The 25276-nt window shown below is 34.9% G+C and overlaps 2 protein-coding genes across 4 annotated transcripts in view; one reads left to right on the forward strand and one right to left on the reverse strand.

Annotated features, from left to right (window-relative positions):
• The window catches only part of LOC127866512 (ribosomal L1 domain-containing protein 1-like), a 16469-nt gene extending 5367 nt beyond the window's left edge, over positions 1–11102 (reverse strand). Inside the window, exons 1-6 of the mRNA XM_052407066.1 lie at positions 11008–11102; positions 10548–10687; positions 9929–10073; positions 7409–7557; positions 5380–5484; positions 1580–1746 (exon numbers count right to left, since the gene is read on the reverse strand). Of these exons, the coding sequence (XP_052263026.1) occupies positions 1580–1746; positions 5380–5484; positions 7409–7557; positions 9929–10073; positions 10548–10687; positions 11008–11028 (727 nt within the window). The 5' untranslated portion in view covers positions 11029–11102. The remainder of the gene's footprint in view (positions 1–1579; positions 1747–5379; positions 5485–7408; positions 7558–9928; positions 10074–10547; positions 10688–11007) is intronic.
• Positions 11103–13670: 2568 nt separating this feature from the next.
• LOC127866514 (uncharacterized) overlaps positions 13671–25276 on the forward strand; it is a 22550-nt gene continuing 10944 nt past the window's right edge. Inside the window, exons 1-2 of one of the 3 annotated variants that reach the window (XM_052407069.1) lie at positions 13671–14184; positions 19389–19910. In XM_052407069.1, the coding sequence (XP_052263029.1) occupies positions 19404–19910 (507 nt within the window). In that variant the 5' untranslated portion in view covers positions 13671–14184; positions 19389–19403. Of the gene's footprint in view, positions 14185–18492; positions 18683–19388; positions 22613–25276 lie in introns of those variants that run through there. The other 2 variants (XM_052407067.1, XM_052407068.1) reach the window with 2 other exon arrangements.

Raw genomic sequence — 25276 nt, forward strand, 5'->3', positions numbered from 1 at the left:
GTGACATTACATGAGCAATTTTGACCCATATATTTGACCATGAAGGATGACCTTGACCTTTCACCACTCAAAATGTGCAGCTCCATGAGATACACATGCATGCCAAATATCAAGTTGCTATCTTCAATATTGCAAAAATATTCATAAAATAAGCGATTTGGGCCACATATATTTGACCTCTGACCTTGAAGGGTGACCTTGACTGTGACCTTTCACCACTCAAAATGTGCAGCTCCATGAGATGCACATGCATGCCAAATATCAAGTTGCTATCTTCAATATTGCAAAAGTATTTATAAAATAAGCGATTTGGGCCGCATAGTATTGACCTCTGACCTTGAAGGATGACCTTTACCTTGACCTTTCACCACTCAAAATGTGCAGCTTTATGAGATACACATGCATGCCAAATATGAATTTGCTATCTTCAATATTGCAAAAGTATTCATAAAATGAGCGATTTTGGCCACATATATTTGACCTCTGACCTTGAAGGATGACCTAGACCTTGACCTTTCACCACTCAAAATGTGCAGCTTCATGAGATACACATGCATGCCAAATATGAATTTGCTATCTTCAATATAGCAAAAGTTATTGCAAAATGTTAAAGTTGGCGCAAACAAACCAACAGACCAACAGACAGGGCAAAAACAATATGTCCCCCACTACTATAGTGGGGGACATAAAAATGCCCCGTCCCCTGGCGGCCATGTTTTTCAACCAACCGACATCATTTTCGAACTTGTCCAAGATATCATTGGGATGAATCTTCTGACCAAGTTTCATGAGGATCGGACAATAAATGTGGCCTCTAGTGTTAACAAGATTTTGCTATAGCCATATATAGCCATATAAGGAAAAATGCCCTGCCCCTTGGCAGCTATGTTTTTCAAGCAAACGTAACCATTTTCGAACTCATCTAAGATATCATTGAAACCAATCTTCTGACCGAATTTCATAAGGATTGGACAATATATGTGGCCTCTAGAGAGTGAACAAGGCAAATGATGACGTCGCACAACGCACGACGGACAACTGACAAAAGGCGATCACAAAAGCTCACCATGAGCATGTTATGCTGAGGTGAGCTAAAAAAAAAAACAACTTATTCAAATTTATGTTTTTGAGAGGACACTCTTCTTTACTTTTTTGTAACAGTGAAAAAGACCTCGATCCTTAAGGACCCAAATGCAATGATTTGAAAGATCAGCATGTTACTTATCTACACTCCATTTTAGCACCATATCCACATTCATAAATGAATTCAAATGTTGGTCAACTTGCCCCATGGCAACCCCATGCTAGGTCTACACAAAGGTGTATAATTCTGCTTAATAGCAGGTCAGAGTTAAGACCACTGGTCAGTGACCTGCCATGATGATGACAAAGACACGCGTTAAAGTTTCCATTGAATGTCTGTAGTAATTATAAGGAAACCTACTTGTTGTTTGAAATTTTTAACTGGAGTTCCACTTAGTTAAAGTTCAATCAACTTGCAAAAAAAGGGGCATAATCCTGCGTAAAAGCTGGTAACAGTTACGGTTGTTGATCAGTGAATGCTTAGAAATCAACATACCAAAATCAAAGTATACAGGCAGAGCTTTAGTGTCTGCCCCTTTTATGTAGATGTTCTTTATGTTGTCTTGACCGCCGGGAAGTTTTTCTGCTACCTGACTACATGCTGCAACCATGTTGTCTACAATCTGACTCTTGGAAAGGTGATTGTGAGCTACAGTCACACAGCTTAAAGTAAAACAAGATCTTTGTCACAAACAATTAAATGCCTAAATTACTAAATAAATATAAAAATAAAATAAATAAAGTTTTCGAACACTCCAAGTTTTCAGACACCCTTTTTAGCAAAAATAATTATTTCTCTACTCTCTTAACTTTTTGGACATACCGGTTTTTGTCCATAGTAAATGTCTCTTAATTTTCGGCGACATATTTAACAGCGCAAATCTACAGATAAAGGCCCTGTTTCCGCTTATCTTGCGCCACTTCGATCATAGATTTTTACAACAGGATTAAGGTCATAAAACCTGGCAGATGCATGTCTGAAGGCAAATGACATTACATTTGTGCAATTTGGTATATAACTATGTATACTAGTAGAAAACAAGATTATTGCCAATCAATACAAGTCCCCTACCTACCATATTGGCATCTGTCCATATTTCAAGTTTCATGAAAAAATATGAAGAACTTTTAAAGTTATAGCAGGATCCAACATTTTCAGAAATATTTCTAGTCTATTGGTTGCCATGATTCTTTACTTAAGAACAAAATGAAATGACGTGCATAATATACATATGGCCATCTGTCCATGTTTCAAGTTTCATGAAAAAATATGATGAACTTTTTAAGTTATCGCAGGATCCAGAGAAGTGTGACAGACTGACAGACAGACTGACAGACAGAGCGCAAACCGTGTAGTCCCCGGTAGGGGACTAATAAGGATTTACCCACCAGTATTTGAAACAGTGTTGTCCTACATGTATAAAGAAAGAAGAATGTTTTCTGTTTTTACTTTTTTGTTCTATACCACTTTAGGCAAGAGTTATCAAAGCTCAGAAATGTATTTTGTATGCAGAAAAAGAAGAGTTAATCACAAGAATATTATTGCACATTAAAGGGCACAAAACTCGGGAACATGTGGACAATTGAGCAAGAACGTCTGTCAATCCCCGATTTTTTATATATATTTCAATGGCCATTACCACTATTGATCCAACTAGCCTACTAACGGCTATATAAAACAAAAGCCCACTTTAATCAGTACCAATCAACAAAATTGCTCTAAATTGACACCCTCCTAACAACCAGTAATTTTCACACCTTACTTGATTGGGGGTTGTGGTTTGATTGGGTTTCTTTATGCAGCCATTGTGAACTTATTAACGGTAACTGTATTTGCATCCACTGCGAGGTGTACGATATTCGACCCTTGTATTCCTTTTAACCCTTCATTCTTGATTGTTAATTAGCTAATATGATCGAGTATTTGATAGGAATATTGCTTTTTGTTTGGTACACACTTTGAAGATTAAAGACTGCAAAGAATTTAAAAGAAATGATAATAGAAATTGCTCTTCATGAGAAACTCCTGTTAAGCTATGTTAAGAAACTGCTGTCAGATTTGAAATGTTGTCTGCAATGCTAACTTTTTATTTCATAATCAATGCTGAATGAACTTATTTTTACTTTGTAGGTTCATATCATTCTAAAAAGAAAATCTAAGTAAAGAGTCTTATCTGTGTCTCAAGAGTGAGAAACTTACCATTCAAAAAGGAACAAAGCAGCCCATGCACAAGACAAAGAAATCTTAAAGGACAGGAAATAACACCAGTCCTCAGCAAGTTTTATAAACAAGAGCACTGCATAACGGGTGCCAACGCTCGGCTGCGGGTGCAGTTATGAATAAATGAAAGCTTGTGAGAATTTATTTTTTTTAGAGGCCACAGTGACCATGACCTAATGACCCAAAAATGGGTGTGGCGTGTAGAACTCATCAAGTTGCATCTATATATGAAGTTTCAAAGTTGTAGGTGGAAGCACTTTTATTTTAAAGCAAAATGTCAAGGTTTTAGCAAGATGCTGGCAGACGACATGACGAGCTGGCTATGACAATACCTCGGGTTTTCTCCGAAAACAGCCGAGCTAAAAATGTCCGAGGCCCTACGTCTATCTTCGTTCCTAATGTACAATGCATTGATTCTTTTTTTATATTGCTTGCAAAAAATAATAATTAAGTTTTAATTGATGAAAACTCAGCATTAAGACCACCTCGCTATTAAGTAGTGCTTCAACAATACGCCAAAAACCGTATTGCAATATATTGTCAGTTCAAAAACCCGTATTGCAATATATTGCAATATATTGCTAACTTGCACCAGAATTACGCGCCAGCTTATCACCAAAACCAACTTAATTTCATAATCATAACCTTTGTATTTGTATGTTTAGGTTCTAGTTATATCCTATTGGCAATTCTAGCCTTTTTTACAAAATGCATGAAAGATTAGTATTGTCATTTTGTCGATTGGATATTCCCATTAAGCATTAAACATGTTGTTCAATTGTGGACGGTTTACAATAAATCTCTGGGACATTAAAATTAATTGATGTATATAAATATGCTACAAGTACAATATGACGAAGTAATAACTCTTTTATTAAAACGGGTAAAGCATATTTATTGCTCAGTTTACAGTTCAACTATGTAATAAACTTAACTTCATGTTTTTCTTTAGAAATATAAGCATGTCCACTTTTTGTGAGTCCAAGCTTGCACGCTGGGCAGTTAATTTGTTTTTGATCATTATAACTTCTGTTTATAAAAACATCAATTTACATTTTTATTATGTACCATGTAACAACGTTACTCGGACTCCGTATAAATAAAGACTTTTTAGAATGCTATTTTTTCATAGCAATTTATTTTTACTAAACACCGATTTGTTTTGTTTACTTTGATATCATTATTTCGGATGGCTTTTCTGGACAAAATGTGGATGAATTTTCGTATAATTTTCGTACTGGTATGATGAAAATCGTATCGCAATACAATATGCGGATTGCTTATTGCCATATATACCGGTATATTGTTGCAGCACTACTATTAAGTCTACTTTTCAAAAGTCCCACAGGTGGTCTTAATAGCAAGGTTTCACTCTATAATCAAAGCTGTCCAAACTGAAAGGTGTTGGGATCTGTCAAACATTTGATTTTACCTAATTTGTATTCAATCCTACTTTCCTTAATTATATTTGTCTTATTTTTTATATTTATTTGAATAAAAATTATCTTAATGTATTATAAAGCGAGATTATACGATTTTTTATATGTGTTAAATTGTAATATATTGATAAAATATATTACAATAACACAAAATAGGCAAGAAAAATTATACATTAAATACAAATTTCATAAAATGCAGCAAAGACAAATTAGCGCCCCAAGTCGATTGTGACGAACATATTTTCCTACAATAACCGAAGCATTCGTCTATTATTAGGACCAGAGTTAATGTTCGTGTGTCGTATGAATATATATTGTTGCAGGAATTTAAAATGAACCGTTAAACTAAGTTTAGATTCACATCGTACATGCATGATATACATGCTGGCCAATTAGACTGTACAGCCATTTTCGATTTCAGAATTAAATATCTGGCTTATTTCGCATTTTTCAACACATGTTCTTTTCAACTTTTATTTTATTTTATATTGAAATATATATATAATAAGTTTTTTACACATTTTATATAAATTCATTTATATTTGACAAAATCGTATAATCTCGCTTTTATAATAGACAATCACACATAAATGCAGTGTGATTTCGTCCCAATTACTGCTGTTAATTATTGAATACCTGCTGGAGCCAGTGCCTTCAAGAACCAGCCTGGTGTTGTTGACAACATCTTCTAACTTAGACTTCAGATTTTGAGCTGAAAGGTTCACTGGGATCGGCTGCAACCTAAAATAGAGATCATAACAAGATGCTGCTTAACACAAGCAAATTCTTTGAATTGATATCCCTTGATATGTGATTTAATCATAAACAAAATGTTTACATGTAGCGTCAGTAGGGTTTTTATTTTTATGCCTTGTAATTCTCCTCATTGAAATAGATACATCCATGCATTTTCATATTGAAATCTTGTAGCATATCTGAGATATAGCCCTGAAAAGTAACACAATACAAAAACAACAAAGGGAAATTACTCTTATTTAAGAAGGTGTAGTTTGGACGTCTCAATAGTAGGTCAATGTCAGGCCTAAAATGCGGTCAGGTAAGATACATGTATGTTGAAACTGTTCACAGACATCATCCATGCAAGTATCAAAGTTTTGTAGGAAGCATTTTTGCTTGTATAATTAAAATGAAATGTTGGGTAAACCTCATACGAAGGGCAGACTTGACTACTGGCATCAGTCATAAAAAAACAAATGAACTGAGTTATAAACATAAGCTTAAACTTACAAATGAGATATGCTATGACTCTACCATTTACCATACAGTCAGACCTTCACTCATACAGATCCCAAATGAAATGGTTACTGTTAACAAAAAACACAATTTAAGTGATTTGAACAGTGAAATGGCAACTTAAATCACATTAAACATATAGTATTTTATGCACAATAAAAGACACATACACTTAAATTTATTGTAATACTTGTATGTTACAACAGCCAAGAGTGCTGCAGTATTATTTCAAACTCTCACATAATTGGTAACAAAAACAAATAAATCGAGTGCAATGGAAACAAGGGCTGTTTGTAAAACATGCATGCCCCCCATATGGGCTGTCAGTTGTAGTGGCAGCCATTGTGTGAATACAGTGTTTTTTTTATGGCAATTTCGGGGCCGATATTTGGCCCCATTCCCCTCAAAAAAGAGTATATATTTTTCCCCTATTTTGTAGAAAAAATCCCCTCCAGAAGTTATAAAAAAACCACTCTCTAATGATCTCTAATGATTAATATATCTCAAATTGATTTCATAAGCAACTAACAAATTAATATGTTTTTGAATTATTATAAAGAGTTAGACTATATTAAATTATTTTTTCCCAAAACTGGACTTTTCATATAAATTGCCTTTTTTCCCAAAATGGTCAGGAAAAGGCCTGATATATCGATATAGTGTCAATATTTGTTGATAAAAACATTCCACTTTGGTCCATTTTATTGAAAAAAAATGCTCAAATTTGCCATTTTATCGATTAAAAAATCCCGATTAGACTCAATATGGCTAGGAAAACTGAGACTTTGCATGAAGGCTGAAATGTCTGAAACTACTGTTGAAAAAATCATTTTCCCCTTTGGACAGGCCCCGCCACCATTCCCCTATTTGTGAAAAAAAACACTGGAATACCTTTTTTGTCACTGTGACCTTGACCTTTGACCTAGTGACCTGAAAGTCAATAGGGGTCATCTGCCAGTCATGATCAAATTACCTATTAAGTTTCATGATCCTAGGCCTAATTATTCTTGAGTTATCATCCGGAAACCATTTTACTGTTTCGAGTCACTGTGACCTTGACCTTTGACCTAGTGACCTGAAAATTAATAGGGGTCATCTGCCAGTCAAGATCAATGTACCTATGAAGTTTCATGATCCTAGGCGTAAGCATTCTTGAGTTATCATCCGGAAACCATTTTACTATTTCGAGTCACTGTGACCTTGACCTTTGACCTAGTGACCTGAAAATCAATAGGGGTCGTCTGCCAGTCATGATCAATGTACCTATGAAGGTTCATGATCCTAGGCCTAAGCGTTCTTGAGTTATCATCCGGAAACCATCTGGTGGACGGACCGACCGACATGTGCAAAACAATATACCCCCTCTTCTTTTCGAAGGGGAGCATAAAAATATTGCAGAAATTGGACTCACTTTTTCTTTGCAAAGAATATCTTCCCCAGTAATCCTGGTAGCATTCCGAAGACTTTGTCGTCAGCCAGGTAGAGATCATAGGCCTTGGCAAGGCTCCTCTTTGCCGCGTACATGCTGTAGTCCGTGCGTAGAGCCTTCAGTGGGATGATCTGATCAGAAAGAGGGGTGAACATACTGGACATTATGGATCTAACTAGAGATACTCTAAGCTATAGATAATCTATAGAACACCTCTTTATTTTCATACATGATAAACAAGCCTGAATAATAGGGCAAAACAGGTTAACGGGTGAGATTTTCACTATCATAATCCTGTTAATGAAGTTTCCATTTCTGAATATATTGATCTTCAAGTCCAAAATAATCCATCAACACCGTCCTTTTGGAAGACTGCAACGTGGCTAAACCAAGTTGATCCAATGTGAAGTATAACAAGGGACAAAATTGTCACAAAACCAGGTTTTCATTGTGAAAAAAAAATCTGATAAAGGGAGAAAACTCAAACTGAACTTTTGAAATGACCAAAAAAAATTAACCCCCTTTGTAACTTTTTTTTTTTTTTAAATCTATTTTTAGTCGTGGCGACCTTGACATTGGAGATATTGACGTGATTCTTTCGTGGGACACACCGTCCCATGATGGTGAACAAATGTGCCAAATGATTTTAAAATCTCACAATGAATGACATAGTTATGGCCAGGACAAGCTCATTTATGGCCATTTTTTACCTTTGAACTCAAAGTGTGACCTTGACCTTGGAGATATCGACGTAATTATTGCGCGCGACACAGCGTCCAATGATGGTGAACAAATGTGCCAAATGATTTTAAAATCTGACGATGAACGACATAGTTATGGCTCGGACAAGCTCATTTATGGCCATTTTTTACCTTTGAACTCAAAGTGTGACCTTGACCTTGGAGATATCGACGTAATTATTTCGCGTGACACACCGTTAAATGATGGTGAACAAATGTGCCAAATGATTTTAAAATCTGACGATGAACGACATAGTTATGGCTCGGACAAGCTCATTTATGGCCATTTTTTACCTTTGAACTCAAAGTGTGACCTTGACCTTGGAGATATCGACGTAATTATTTCGCGCGACACACCGTCCAATGATGGTGAACAAATGTGCCAAATGATTTTAAAATCTGACAATGAACGACAGAGTTATGGCCCGGACAAGCTTATTCCGCCAGCCCGCATTCGCCAATCTAATAACCAGTTTTTTCCTTCGGAAAACCTGGTTAAAAATACTGGCTAAAATGATGCGATATATCAATCATCTACAAGAAGTATGCATATTAAAATTCATTCGTTTAAAAGGCGTTAAGTTGCCCGAAACTGATCAATAAGTATTTGATTTACCATATTTGGAACAAGACCATGTAAGTCTTTAGAATAACTGCTGGGGTCACTTTGTACTCCAATCGTAAATCCTACAATTTCAGGCTGCATGAATCACACCAAAATTGTCAAAATGAAAGAAATTTTAGCTCAGGGCTTTTTTTCTTCTTCAAAATGTACCAATAAATGGCACGTTTCCAATCATGGAAAAATAACAACATTCCGAATTGAAGTCCCCCCAAAAAAAGGAAAGTTGCCTCAATTTCATCCAAAAATCACCATATCAGCAAATGATAAATAAAAGTGCTTAGTCTCGAGTAAATGCAAGCACCTTGCTCGATTTATTCAGGTAAAATAAAACATCATATTTGATCAGGTCTAGATTTAATTTTAAAGTACACTGATTTGGGAAAAACTCTTTTAATATAACTTTTAAGATTTATTAAATTAAAAGAAAACAATAGTGCAAAACTGCCACAAGATACGCCCGTTTGAAGGTTTTGGACAACTTGATAACTTTACCATTTGAGTGGCAAAATGATATATTTTAGAAAAATTAAGCTTTTTTTTTTGACCCGGCATGACCCATATTTGAACTTGACCTAGATATCATCTAGACACAACTTCTGACCAAATTTGGTAAACATGAAAACTACTTCAATTAGAGAGCGGACACCATGCTAAATGCTTAAAATGCACTAAGTGACTTCGTGACCTAGTTTTTGACCCAGCATGACCCATATTTGAACTTGACCTAGATATCATTTAGACACAACTTCTGACCAAATTTGGTGAAGATCGAATTGACAAATTTGGTGAAGTTCGAATGAAAACTATTTGAATTAGAGAGCGGACACTGCTGTGGAAGTCGCCCGCCGCCCGCCAAGGGTGAAACTATGATACGTCCCGTATAAAAATCAGCTTAATTATTGAGAATTTTTTTACTTTTATGTTAAATTTTTCGTGAAATGGACCCATTTCTAGACAAGGAAAAGGCCTGTAGATAATAAATTTCTTACAATAATAATTATAATAATAGGAATAGCATTACATTAATGTACACTGGTACAATTGTGATGAATGGATCTCTTGATGTCCTTTCTTCGACATCTCATGACTACAAGGCCAGGCAGTCAGAAAAGTGGTTTATATTCAAGGAAATCATACCTTTGAAATGCAATGAATATCTTTTTCTCTGAAGACATCCTCAAAATGCTGAACTGTTTTTTCATATTCACGATTCTTTTGGTCGAGATCTTTAACAAAGAGGCACACTTCCCGACTGTCATGGTGGATTGAGTGGGGTAAGGACCTATAAACAAACATAATTTGTACCATGTATATACACATAATATCTAAGTAGGTAGACAGTTCACAGAATATGACATTACACAGTATTAATTAACTTTTTCAACTTATTTAATAAAATATTCAAAAAATGCTTAATGGTTTCATTGATATGTATAAGTAAATACTATATAGAACTTAGGTCTCTAATTAAAACATTAAATAAGCAGGGGTTTATTTAAGACCCGGGAAGAAGAAATCACCTGGCTTTTTTACTGAAGATGCATTTTCACAAGATAATGATTCATTACAAGTTTAAGAAATAGTTATTATTAATTGATATTTCTCTCTGAATATGTTTAATTAATTCATTTTGATCAAAGGTAAATGAAACACCTGAATGAATAAGACTTAAAATACATTATGGATAAGAGGATCAACTGATTTAGGAATGAATAAAAATAGTCAAATGAATACGAATTTCAGTGCATATACTTACAGTGATATACGTTTGTGTTTCACATCTGGGATCTTTTTAAGGGTAATTTGAAGATCTATTTTATCAGGCTGATCAACAATGTTTACAGCAGAATCATCTTTCTTCAGCAATGTAAGCAGTGCATTAACTGCCGTTTCTACCTGTAAACAACATAATGTAAATGTGTTTCTTAAACTCTGTGAAATCAAGATGGCAAAGTCTTATTCATTTCATTCAAATTAAATAATTAAGACTTTATGTATTTTGATACACACTCAATCATGCTGCAAATATTTATTTATTTTTTACAAAAAATATCCGAAACAAAATATATCCGAATACTAGCTTAATTTACAAGACTCGGTTATTTTATGTATATGCTGGCTGTATCGTGGGCATATGGCCAACGGTTAGTTACATTTACACATTCTCATTCATTTTACAAATTTGAATTAAAACTAAGGTAAAGAAAATCAAATACCTGCTTTTCTTTTACCACCATTGTTGATAATCAGTGAGTACACGTGCAAACAGAATTTCCGGTGTCTATTCGTACCCGGCATATACGAACCAAAACCTCACACTTGTTTTATATTGGACATATTTTTCGATAATGATTGTGATTATTATGACTAAAAGGATGATAATGAGGAGGGTGACTATTATTTGATATTTGTGCTTACAATCATGTCTGCATTTATTGCTATCGCATGATAGCTCGAGACAACTGTTAGTATTTTCGGGTTTCGCTGCCGATCGCCTATATCGCCATTTGCGACGCATTTTAGTAAGTGTGGACACACAAATAAAAGGTGGCTATTTTGTAAATAATGGTCGTGCATACGTTGTTTTTGTGAAATAGGAATGAATTGGAAATATATTATCAGATTTTATCAAACTTGTTGAATTCTTGATTAAGAGATTGTTTTTTTTGTTTCCGTGCTCACACCATGCTTGTTGTAATTTATAATTTATATAAGTAATCCTCGTAGTGTCACAAAATTCAACGACAACAACCAAACTCTAAAAATTATTCAATCGTTTCGCGTTGCAACGCTCAATAATTTACAGGCTTTTAAATCGTCAAAATATGCATATAATGGATATTTTAGAGCATGGTAAATGTTCAGTATTACTGTTTTCTCATGAATATCATAACTACAACGAAAATTTGCGAATGTGAAAAAAATTTATTTGTCAATTTTCCAAAACGTGAAAAGGTCCCTTAAACATCCTTAAGTGTTGCGGTTTGTTTGTAATTTATGTAGCTGTACATGTAATTACCGGTCCTTTCATGTATTTTGTATACATGTATCATCCTTACCAGCCAGGTAAGTATGATGTAAACATGACAACAGCAGCACAAGATTATGCTTATGGTCAGAAACGTTTTCGAACGAGAACAAATATTCTTGGCGTCCCAACAGGTTAATGATGTATCATTAAACATAAAAAATACTTTTGAATGGCTCAATGGTTTCGGAAACATTTGGATAAAAACCTCGTTTCTTTCTACTCTGTCCATTTAAAATCAAATCGTATTATCATTTCGGCATACAGTCCCTTTATCCACTTTGTCAAATATCAAAAACACTAGAAAAACTTAAATTCATGTAATTCATCAATTTAAATTTTGAAAGATTTTGCAAGACATATTGATACAGCAACGAGCACCATGTGTAGTTTTTGCGTTTAGTTCGACAATGCTAGCACATTTTAGATCACTTTTCCGGAATAAACAAATACGCAACACATTAATTCTATCAAAAATCATATATGAAGTGATTATGTATCTAAAAGAATATCGGTAGTTGTTTAGTCAGTAACAATTTAAATATCTGCAATTCGCATATTGATGTACATGCATACAATTTGTACTTCGTATTCACTTTTTGTATTCGCCCATTCCAGCAATTCTTCTATGAAGAATTTAAGTGTACTACTTATTTCCGATAGTTTAAGCAGCAACATGAAAAACGTTCGTGGAATTTAAAGAAAATGTTCCACGTATTGCATATAATTTTTAATTGCAGTAATGTTTTGGTAATTTATTTATAATGCAGAAACGTTACATGGTGGTGCCTTTGTGTTATTAACGAGCACTGTCTGTACTTCGTGAAATCTGGTACAGACTTAAGAGAGAAATTACGGAAAGAGGAAATGTTTAAGTTCATGTGGCTCACACTGGTCGGAAAAGATCACGTGGAAAATGCGCGATTTTATAAACTACAATGGTTTATTAAAGAGGTCAATGTCCCAGTTTGAAAAATATCAAATGGGTTCTTGTCCGCCTATGCATTTCATAACGAATAAACTTAAATCCAAGAGGCATATGTCGGCTTACCACATAATGTGTGACTGACACACGACTGTCCCATAAAGTGGCTATCATTGCATACGTCTGTTATGATTTCTTAAAATATTGGTTGTGTACATGGACACTCATATAAAACGGTAACCGTAATCGGCAATCCTCGCCGTTGCATTATTTTAAGACTTCCCTGATATATTACAAAGCGATCAGGCAGTAACCCGTTTTTTTCTGTTTATCATATCTATATGTACCTCGTTTTAAAAGAAATAACTTACAAATATTTCTACGACACTGAATTTTAGCGGGCTTGAAAAAACTGACGTTTTTATAATCAAGTACGCGCACTTTCAAAATATGTAAAATACATTTTTGTAAAAATATTTGTTTTGCTGATTTGTTGCCTTTTGTTTGTAAAATAAATTACATTATGGTATTACATTGTGTTTTTTTTTAAATATGATTCTATTTTACTTCAGATAATGACTGTACAGTTGACTCTGAGTAATATGACCTACAAATATCTACTGATATAACAACTTCCTCTTGAACTGATGTCAAAATGTATACCAGTCAGCGTTATATACCAAGCAGATATCAATGCAGTTGTTTGATAAAAAACACCATCGCTTTCCTCGATCAATTGGAAGGAAATGCCTATTTTTTTAATCGAAAAGCTGTAAACTTTCACAGCAGTCATCAAGTGGCCGATACACATTTTTTATATCAGTATGTTAACATTCTATAAAGGCGTCAAACTAAGTCATTTTACAAAAGCGCATGTTCATAAAAACGTACAAAAAACCGATGTTCCTACAATATAACGATTCGCCCGGACATGTTTAATATGATTTAATACCGACATAACTCAACACAATGTAATTCAATATGGTTCGGCACCCTCCCAATGTCATACTTATCTACAATAAAGACCGGTGTCACATAAAGGATCTACACCAAATGGAACGAAATCATTAAATAATTTAATACAAAGGAAAACAACTGTATTCATAATATACAGGTTAACTGCGTGAGGAACGAATTAGTACAGTGTATTCTATAGTCGCCTTGTCATCGTATCTGTAAATTTATCTCTTTTTATTGAATGGCAGATCTAAGAAGTCTGTTCGATGATATATTTTAATGCTAAACGAGATAATGGATAATAGAGCTGCAAATTCTATTTGCCATGCTGTAAAATGGTTTCAATGCGCTGGGATCTAAATTGAAAATTAGACCTTGTCAAAATAGAAGCATTTATCTTCGAGGACTGGAGATACTAGCTGTGTTGTTATAGAGAGCAAGTACACAAAATAAAGTATTTATCGGATCTACCAAAGAACTCAGGTAGTATCATTATTGTCTTATTGTTATGTACATATATATTTTTTACATTATTAGTTTTAATCTTTTTACGAATATTTTAGATTGTTTGATCGTTCCATATCCTGGTTCTTGCTATTTAGTTACAACATTCATTTTTTTATTCCTCATCCGAGTTTTTCATTAATTCTTCGTGAATTTGGCGTTGCTCTTCTCATCAGTTATGGTTAACAACCGAATTTAACCAGATCACTATGATGCTCTTTTATTGTATGCATATTATAGTGCATTAACCTCAGATCACTTAATTGAGGAGTTGCCTAAGAACATATTTTGCCTAGTGTTTTCTTTTCATCTGAAGTTGTCTGTCCAATAATTAATCAAGCATGTGCTTCGATTTACTACTGGTATTGAAACTGTCCATTTATACACAAAAGTATTGTTGTTGTTCTTAATTTGTGCTTTGAATGCAGGTCTTACGATGACAGCTCATCTAGGGTGCTAGATCTTGAAACGGTTTACTGTTACATAAAAATTATTTAATGAAATATTGATAATTTAAATGTGAACTGCTACTAATGACCATTAAATGAAGATGCATCTTTAGAGGTGAGGGGGGGGGGGGGGGGGGGGTAAAACAACATAGCTTCTTTACCCTAAAATGGTTCAAGGTTCGATGTTTTTTACAAATAGACTTACTTCTTTTAATAAAACCTTTGTGATGTAATGGATTTGTGTGGTGCATAGTAGCCGCGTCAAGCGGAGTTTAAGTCATATGCGGCCAGCATAGCTCCCGACCCGTCAGAGCCTTCGTTCAGTCTAGTCAGGAGTTACCCTGTGTTCTCATGAAACCTAGCGTTACTTTGTAGCGCAAAGGGTGGCGTATAACAGGGACTGTACGATTAAGCAGGTAGACTGGAGATCCGCTGCCCGCTAATGGCATAAGGCCCATTTCCGCAAGACTCTGATCATAAACATGAACAGTATTTTTAGTTAGCATATTTTATGTTGAAGGTCACTCTTGCTTAATTGCTTATTTTCGTTGATATAACAACCTGTCGGTAGACAAACCACCAATTATTAACGCATAATATCACATTACCATGGCATTCGCAAACGTTCAATAAATATCTGCGATTTCTGATTTCTCATATCATCGCGAAAAGACAAATTACAAAATTGAAGTGCTTACACTGGATACTTTTTAAGTTACTCTACCGCAGTTTTTATGGCAATGCCAGCTGAAGATACCATGATATTTACATTTCCTATTAAAAACGGCACCTGTTGATTATAGAATCAAGGGTTCTTTATCTGTAAGCCTAGTCTATCAAAACAAATATACTTGGAACACGTTTCTACCATGAATGGTACACATTTCGCAAATACATCGATACTATTTAAATTGAAAAAAATTACTAGATCAATACAAAAAAAAATGCTCCGTTTGGTATGTATTTTAAGTAAACTGATTTGGGCCGTGCTCAGTGAAAAAAGGGTTTGATACACGTGCGTAAAGTGTCGTCCCAGATCAGAGACGACACTTTCCGCTTTTAGGATATTTTTCGTTTAAAAAAACTATTTTCTTAGCAAAAATCAAGTTGATTCGGAAAGTGTCGTCTTTGATTAGCCTGTGCGTATTGCAAAGGTTAATCTGAGACGACAATTTACGCACATGCATTAAACTCCCTTTTTACAGAGCGCGGTTCATATATTTGCATCTTTCCATTTGATTTGTAATACAGAAATGCCCCGCTCGTTGGACTTAATTCAATTAAAACAAAAATAATATCGATGTTATCTGCTAATATATGACACTTCAACCACCAAATACAAACTCGATAAAGTATCAGACTTTATCATTTGACAAATAGTTTTATATTATTGTATTATTGGTAAAAACACATTTATATTAATACAGTTCAACTAAACTGTGTCGAAGTCGATGTAAGGTTACATACGGGTAAACTATGTACGACTGACATATATAATTACCACCAAACGCTCACGTGTGTCCTTTCAGTAATCTGCCACCTGCAACATGGATTGAAAGAATTGTTGAAGAAATAAATGACAGTTCGGCATTGGTTTCTGTGGTACTAATCCACGGATTGGAGTAAATACCCCGCTGATGGGGTGATAGTAATTGACATATAAGAATGTGATATGAGCCCCGCTCTGTGAAAATGAGATTTAATGCATGTGCGTTAAGTGTCGTCCCAGATTAGCCTGTGCTATCCACACAGGCAAATCAGGGACAACACTTCCAGCTTTGATTGTATTTTTCGTTTTAAGGAAGGCTCTTCTTGGCGAAATTAGAATTTTGGCGTGAAATTGCGTCCCTGATACGCATGTGTGAACTGTAAAGGTTAATGTGGGACGACACTTTACGCACATGAGTAAACCACCGTTTTTAAAGAGAGAGACTCATATTAGCTGTGCATTTCTGCTGTCACACATACTACAGTCATTTTTTTAAGTGTTCATGTTTTAAACATTTCAATATTCTCAAATGATTCATCTGTGTTTATTCACATTAGCAGGGGTCTCAATGTTTACAATGTCGACAAAAGTGTGTACAATTGATAGGTATATATATGACCCGCTATGAGAGCTAGCTCAAAGTTAGGCTAATTGATATTCAAGTCAAACAATTTTAGCGCAATATATGTCATAATTTAAGCTAATTGATATTAAAGTACATACAAACACAGTGTAATGAGCAAATATATAGGTCCTATAATGATCCATCTAAATCTACTGTGTTAATGTAGAGTGCAAATAAAGAATTTTATCACATGCTATACCCTGTTTCCCATGTAACACAACCATAACATATTTTTTTATTAAACAAAAAATGTAATACAATATTTTTAAGCTTTTTCATTGGCTTAGTTTTCCTTTATTGACCAATCGCATTTTGTTATTTTGCTGAAATGACGTTGCAACGTCAAATGACGTCACGAAATGTAAACAACATTCGGGATTTATCATTATGTTTGCGTAAATATTTATTTAATTTTCTCATTTAAAAGCATGTGATAAAAAAGATCTGACACTCGTTGTCATATCATACCATATTTTATTAAACTCGTCCAGGAAATTCGTTAGTAAGCTCTCCAAAGGCTCGCTTACTTTCAAAATTCCTGAACTCGTTTAATAGAATATGGTATGATATGACAACTCGTGCCAGATCCTATATTAATTAAGTATACGTTGTATCAAGACCTTTTTTCGGATATCAAAACATTTCTTTGGCTGCGTGCTTTATTGAACATAGACGAATTACATTAATAAGTGATGTGTCTATGATTACAAGTTACCGCATTGGTAGACGAAATAACAGAACCTGTGTACCCTTGTGTTGTGGCTTTATATCGTTCAACAAAGGCTTTATAATAAGTTTGCCATGTATTTAATCAATTATTTATGCCTTCCAACAAATCAACTTTTAAAGACGAGAAAATATATTGAAATTTGATATTGATAATACATTTAAATGCATGTCGTCGAGAAATATACATTACCTTCAGTCTATCGCGACAGTTTATGCCAATGCGAAAGGTATGAAGGTTTTAAGATCTTTGTATTACGTGACAGTTAAGAAGTGTTACAAACTTTATTTGGCTTTAGTGACAAAAAATGTTAATGGTGACATTTATTTCACTGAACATTGTTCATCGTTTATTGGTTTAAAAAATGATTAAAGAATATATAAGTTTTAAAATACAATTGAATGTACACTAAAATTATTCTCATTTCCATCTGATGTTTCGCCAGCTATGATTCACATGTGCGTCAATGCTATATTAAGATTGCCAAAATATTAAATCCTTTTTAAAGTTTTCCATGCGATCGCTATCGGTAAGTAGTCTATTCTAAACGATTCCTGTCAGGTTTGATGTTCTTGCACAATACGTATTTAGTATAAAACTATATCCAAAATTTTACGTTATTGGATAGGAAATTGAAATAAATACGATAGAAAAAATGCGTACGAACAGTTCCCAAACGAAACAAATCTATCGTCAAGTAATTTCTTGTACAGTTGGTTTTGTTTGAAAATATTGCATTTTTGTATACAATAATATGTATCGTAAATTGCATCATAAGTTGTAAATTTATAAAGGTATTGTTTATATTTGAAATTCAATCCGTAAATTAATGATGGAAAACATTAATGTGCTTATTATTTCGTTAACAAAACACCAAAGTTTAACGTGTATTATGTATACGAACTATTATACAGGATCAATTTACAATTTGAATTACCTTAGTTCAATACTGTAATGAGCGTACAATGGAAAATTGATTAACTTTCAAAACTATTGGCATGTAGAACAGATCAGATCCGTTTCAACCAAGAAAGACTGGCTATTTTACTATCAAATTGATAAATTTTTAATACGATGCGTGAGAAGTCGATACGGATTGAATACGATACACATTTAAGAGCCTGGGTTTGCATTATTCGCCGGAAACTGAAGCTTTTATGTTGTCTGGACGCTGGATTTGATACAGCGTAAGTAGAAAATCAGTTGCATGCATTGATCTATTTTTTCTTTCAAGAAAATGTTCTGGGATTTAAAATCGTAAGAAACACGCGGTAAATGGTAGTGTTCAGTGATGGACACTAATGATTAAAAGTAAATCAAGAAGAAAAAAAGTAAGTACCGCGCGAGATTTAAAATTATTGCTATTTGTGCATGCCTTTATGATAAGCCGACACATTGCAGTACTATTTCGTAATACTGATTAAAAGTTACAATCAAACGCAATGTGACCGTAGAGCATGTGAAAGATATATAAGTATACTAAGCATTAATAGCTAAGGTAATTTATTAAATATCTTCTCTTTTGGCGTATTATATAATTCACGGTATGACGTTTCCGAATATGTCACGAATCTTTATTGAATTTCAACTATTTTGTAGAACATGACCGATTGTTTAAAATAGAAACTTAGAAATTATGTATGGCATTTATATAATTAATCAAACATGCTTTAAATGAATGAATATTCAAAAAGTTAATGGCTTGTCAGAGACGATACTTTCGTCTGAACTAGATTTTTGCTAAGGAAAGACTTCTTTTAAGCGAACAATTCCATAAAATCGTAAACAGTTTTCCCTGATTAGCCTGTGCGGACTGCACAGGCAAATCTTGGATGACAATCGCGTGCATCTAGCCAACTTTTCCCAAAACGAGGCTTAATTTTACAATTTCAGTCCAAATCAGGAGTCATGGACGAGAACGAGAAGGACAAGGCGTCTCAGCGCGCGAACCTTATAGAACAACGCATGTTCGAGATCACTCTCTCCTCCATCAAAACACTGAAGCACGCGACTGCGATAGAGCTGCACAAGTCGCAGAACGAAATGAAGAAGCGACTGCGCAAGTACCGGGACAGACAGCGGGAAATCGTGCGCAATAAAAGGGACAGCCACGAAGATCCTATAGAAGAAATCATGGCGCGACAAATAAAATCAAAGGCTAAAGCCAGGAGAAGGAAAAAGACGCGACCGAAGACTTGTCCGCCGGCGTTACGTAATGCAGACAATTCACCAAGAAGTAAAAACGTATCGCCTAGATCACCAATGGGCCGCGATCGCGTATCTTCCCGAAAGAGTATCGGACTTCCCATTCGTCTTTTCGGCGATTCATCAAGCGAGAGCGAAGATGAAGATTCGGACGCGAACGTGGAAATAGATGGGTCGGTTATGATAGATCAACAGAAATCAAAGATAGACCTGCGTCCTAAAACTGCCCTGGACATAGTACGGCGAGGAGTTAGTCTCCAGCAGTTGGCAAATAACGGGCGACTTGGACCGGCCGTGAGACAGATCAGGTATTTTGACGAAGACGAACTGAAAGACCGCGGGCATTTCTACGAGCATTTAGTACAAAAACGGATTCAAACAGAAAAGAACAAGCTTCAAAATCTCGACGGTGCTGTGGCCAAATTCTGTGGAAGTGAGACCATTCAAACAATGACGAGCAAAATGCAAGCCAAGCGGAATTTCTTCTCTCGCAATTCGAACTGGAATGATAGTGTGAACAGTAAACTGCGTAACCATAAAGCAGCCGCCGACCCCACAGTAGGCGGTACGGGTCGCCAGATGAAAGTGAGGCCAAGCACCTCTGCAGGTTTACGAAATCCAGCTCGAGCTGGCGTATCCACATTTAGAAATCCAACGTACATAGCCACTTAAACGGCTCGAGGATCGTAATAGTGATATATACTGTTGTTAATCATTGGTACTTCACGCTGAAATGTGAATGTTTGATTGAGATTCGAAATAATTATGAATGTCAATGCGTATTTTTGTCCAGCCTACATTTCCTACTATATAGGAAACATAAATGGGCACAAATGAAATTTTTCTCAAACGGTTATAAAAATGTCCACAATCAACTCGATTGACGTAAATATATGAAAATCCCTGATAACAACTTATATAGATAATCACAATACACCCGTGTTCTGATAAAACTGTGCCTAATGCAGTGCTTAAAGTGTCGTCAAAGATTAGCCTGTTCAGTCCTAGACTTCAAAGGCTATCTGGGACACTACGCTCATGTATTAAGCCCTGTTTTCCAAAAACGAAGTTCACGTGTTTTGTGATTTTCTGCTGTCCTTCATACGGCGATCAGCAACAATCATGGGATAAAAAAACGTGTTTATATTTAAAACATTTCACGCCACTCTCATGGCTCGGCTCATCTTTGTTATCTCTATTGTAACCGCTATAACATCTCTTTAAATACCTTGAAAACGTCACAGTAAACTTAATACCTATTAGTAACATCGAATAATGCTGACAGGTTGTCCGTAAAAGCAATTTATCATGTAGCAAATTGAAAGAAAATAAAAACTAAGTACACGTGTACCAATATTTAATCGTACCCGTCAGGATACCGCCTATTTACAAAATAACATGTAATGTACCGTTGCGCAACGAAGTATTCTTCTTGTATGTCTTTTACTCTTTTAGCGAATCTCCAAAAACCAATATGTCAGAACACCTCATACATACAAAATAACATGTGCTTAGCAACAAAGGTTTATTCCACTTATGTTATTATTTTTTCTTAAAGCGAAGTTTTTAAAAACAATATATACTCAAATTTTATAATAACTTAATTTGAAAACATTAACTGATGTCTCAATAATAATTGGACGGTTTATATTCCGTATTGAAAAGACCCAAACAGCCGTTCCTGGTCTCGGATCGCATATTTAGGTCTACACAACGGTTTCTCAGTATGTGAAAGCTGAGGGGAAAAATACATACCATAATGCTGCAACCTCTTACTTATCACGACTTATTTAAAAACCAAACAAAAACAACTAGCTCCCATGAAAATGTTGAAAACAAATTAATAATATTTAAATCATTGATCGCCCATACTGCGCTTGTGTACGGAGTGGGCGTAAACAAAGCCCCCCCCCCCCCCCATAATCTCGCAAGGATACTAGACATGAGCATCACAATATTTGATTAAGATGTGAATGACGTGTTTGTTGGATCAATTTAAGCCGCGCTCTGGGAAAAAAGGGTTTAATGCATCGGCGTATCGAGATTAGCTTTTGCAGTATTCACAGGCTAAACTAGGACGATACTTTAAGTACCGGTACATGCGTTAAGCCGGTTTTCCTATAGCGCGGCTAAAATTGATCCAAGAAACAGCTCATTCACGTCACAAGTACTTATCTTGTATAGTTATTCAAAGTTCAATTGCAATCAATAATTAAAGTACATACAAACACAGTGTAATGAGAAAGCAAATATAGGTATTATTATTATCCATGCACATATATTGTGTTTCGTGTATAGTGCAAATAAAGAATTTAATTAAGTTTACGTAGGATCAAGACATCTAATCGAATGACGAGACATTGCTTTGGTCGCAAGCAATATTTGAAATAGGCGAATTACAAGACTAAGTGATGTGTCTATGATTACAAATTACCGCATTGGTAGACGAGAAAACAGACCCTATGCACCCTTCTGTTGTGGTTCTTTAAAACTCAACAAAGGCTTAAGAATAATTTTGCCATGAAGTTATTCAATTATTGAAGGCTACCAACAAATCAACTTTTAAAGACGGGAATATTTATTGAAATTTGATATTCAATTAAGTGAATGTCATCGATTAATACAAATTGCCTTCAGCTTATCATGGCATGTCAACGCGGAACGTACGAAGGAATCAATTCGGGTTCTCTAACAACACGTTTCTATCAAGGACTTCTATAACCGATATCCAGTATTATATATTATTATACATGTATATGAATGGAAGTTAAATACCAAAGAAAAGACATCATTGAACAAAATCCGATTATTTCAGAAATGACGAACATCTATCATCAAGTAATATCTCGTAAAGTTATTATTAGCTGGAAATATGGATCTTTGTAAACAATAAAACGTTTCGATAATTGTTATTGTACCATAATGTTGTCAATGTATAAAGGTTTTGTCTAAGTTTGAAATGAACTCCATAACCATAAATTGATGATGGAAAACATTAATTTGCTTATTTTTCCATTAACCAAACATCAAAGTTCAACGTGTATTATGTATACGGCCTAATATAAAGGATCAATTTACAATTTGAATCACCATAGTTAACTAATTTAATGAGCATACAGCGGCAAATTGATTAACTTTCAAATCTATTGACAGGTAGAATAGATCTGATCCGTTTTAGCTATGGCGAGCTGGTTATTTTACAATCAAATTTATAAATGTTTAAAACGGTGCGTTTGGAATTCGATACGCTTTCAATAAGATAGGCATTAAAGAGCCTGGGTTGGCATTATTCGCTGGAAACTGACGTTGTTGTGTTGACTAAACGTTGGGGTTGATTCACCGTAAGCAGAAAATCACTTGCATGCATTGGTCTATTGTTTCATTCTTACAAAGGTCCGGGCATTGAGAATCGTAAGAAACCCTTATCAAATGGTGGTTTACAACGATGGACACGTGTGCTGTGGACACGTCTGCTGAGAAGTAAATAAAATAGAAAACGTTAGTACCACGCAAGATTAAAAATATATGTGTCCATGCTTTTATGAGAAGACAACGCGTTGCAGCAGTGCAACGTTACACTGATTGAACTTTCTTATCAAGCGCGATGTGATCGTAGTGAATGTGAAAGGTAAATACAGAATATTACGTACTAATAATTAAACATATCATATTAAATATTTTCACTCTTGACAAATTATATTTATATATTGGCAAATGTTATTTCAAACAAAAAATGCACCATATGGCGTTTCCGAGAGTGTCACGAATATAAATTGAACTTCGAAGCACGAAAATGTATACGTTCATGTAGCCGAAAGCTGGTCGGAAAAAGATCTTGTGGAAAAATACACCTCGTAAAATACTACAATCGTGAATAAAAGAGTCAAATTTACCGGTTTGAAACAACTCGAGAAGGCTCTTTTTCACCAATGCATTGTCACCTATCCAACGAATGGAATGTGTTTCCAAGAGGTCAATATCCGCTAACCGCAAGACGGGTAACTGATAACCGACCGTCCCATGAGGTGTCATCCGTATGTTTTGATATCTCCAGTAGGTCAATACAGATGTGTATAAGGAAACGTTTTAATACAACAACGTAAATCGGAAAAAAATAAACGCTATCGACGCTGTCCTTGGTTTATTGGGATGGTATGCCTAATTTCTAAATAACATAGCTGGACATTTTAAGTGCAATCATCAACTAACCCATATATACGGTGGAATAGAGGTGACATTCACTCTTTCTATCTCGTGGCCACGAGTAAGCTAAGTCGGGATCTCGAGATCTCGAAATAGAAAAAAGAGGAGTTCAAAACTAAATAAAATAAGAGTGCAATTAAAAAAACTACTATTAGTACTACTACTAGTGCTGTTGTTGTCGTTGTTGCTGCTGCTACTACTACTACTTCTACTACTACTACTACTACTACTACTACTTCTACTACTTCTACTACTACTACTACTACTACTACTACTACTACTACTACTACTACTACTACTGCTACTACTACTACTACGACTACTACCAACAGCAACAGCAGCAGTAGCAGTAGCAGTAGTAGTAGGAGGAGGAGGAGTAACAGCAGTAGCGATAGTAGTAATATTAGTGGTAGTAGTAGCAACAGCAGCAGTAGTAGTAGTAATAGTAGTACTAATTGTAGTATGTTATATGTTATATCAGAGCCTTGCCTTTAGGACGTTACATTGGCTCATTAATTTGAGGGATCAAGATAGTATTTGATTGGCTAACTAACTTGTGGCTACGAGTTAGCTAAGTCGCGATCTCGAGATCTCGATTTTCTCTCCTCTTTTGTGTAATGCATCCTTCCTTTATTTACTGAACCGCTCTTTTTTTTTAATTGCACTCCTCTTTTATTTAGTTTTGCACTCCTCTATTTTCTATTTCGAGATCTCGAGATCCCGACTTAGCTAACTCGTGGCCACGAGATAGAAAAGAGAGGAGTGCAGCTTTCATACTGGAAAGCTGTCAAATGATGTCATGTTCCAAAAACGCATGTTCGTAAAATAAAAAAAAACGAAGAAAAAACTAGCCGGATGTTCATACGATAAAACGCTTCGCCAGGACATGTATTATATGAATTAATATCGAAATAACTAAACATAATATAACCCAATATGGTTCGGCACCCTTCCAATGTCATACTTATCAGCAATAAAGACCGGTGTCACAATATGGATATACACCAAATGGAACGAAATCATTAAATATTGTAAAACAATCCGGAACAACTAACCTATTAAACAAATACGAGTTAATTACGTGACGAACGAATTAAGACAGTTTATTCTATAGTCGCCTTGTTATCGTATCATTCATGTTATCTTTCTTTATTGAATGACAGATCTCAGAGGTCAGTTCGATGATATATTTATTGCTAAACGCGATCATGGATAATAGAGCTGCAAATTCTATTTGCTATGCAGTAAAGTGCATTGAATGTGAATGGGATCTATCTAGAAAATCAGACCTTGTAACAAAGAAGCAAATATAAGTCCATTTTAGATGGTTAATTTTCAGATCAAAGATTTAACTTTTCCTAAATTTTCTTAAA

This window comes from Dreissena polymorpha, chromosome 2 (genome assembly GCF_020536995.1).
Source record: "Dreissena polymorpha isolate Duluth1 chromosome 2, UMN_Dpol_1.0, whole genome shotgun sequence".
NCBI lineage: Eukaryota > Metazoa > Mollusca > Bivalvia > Myida > Dreissenidae > Dreissena > Dreissena polymorpha.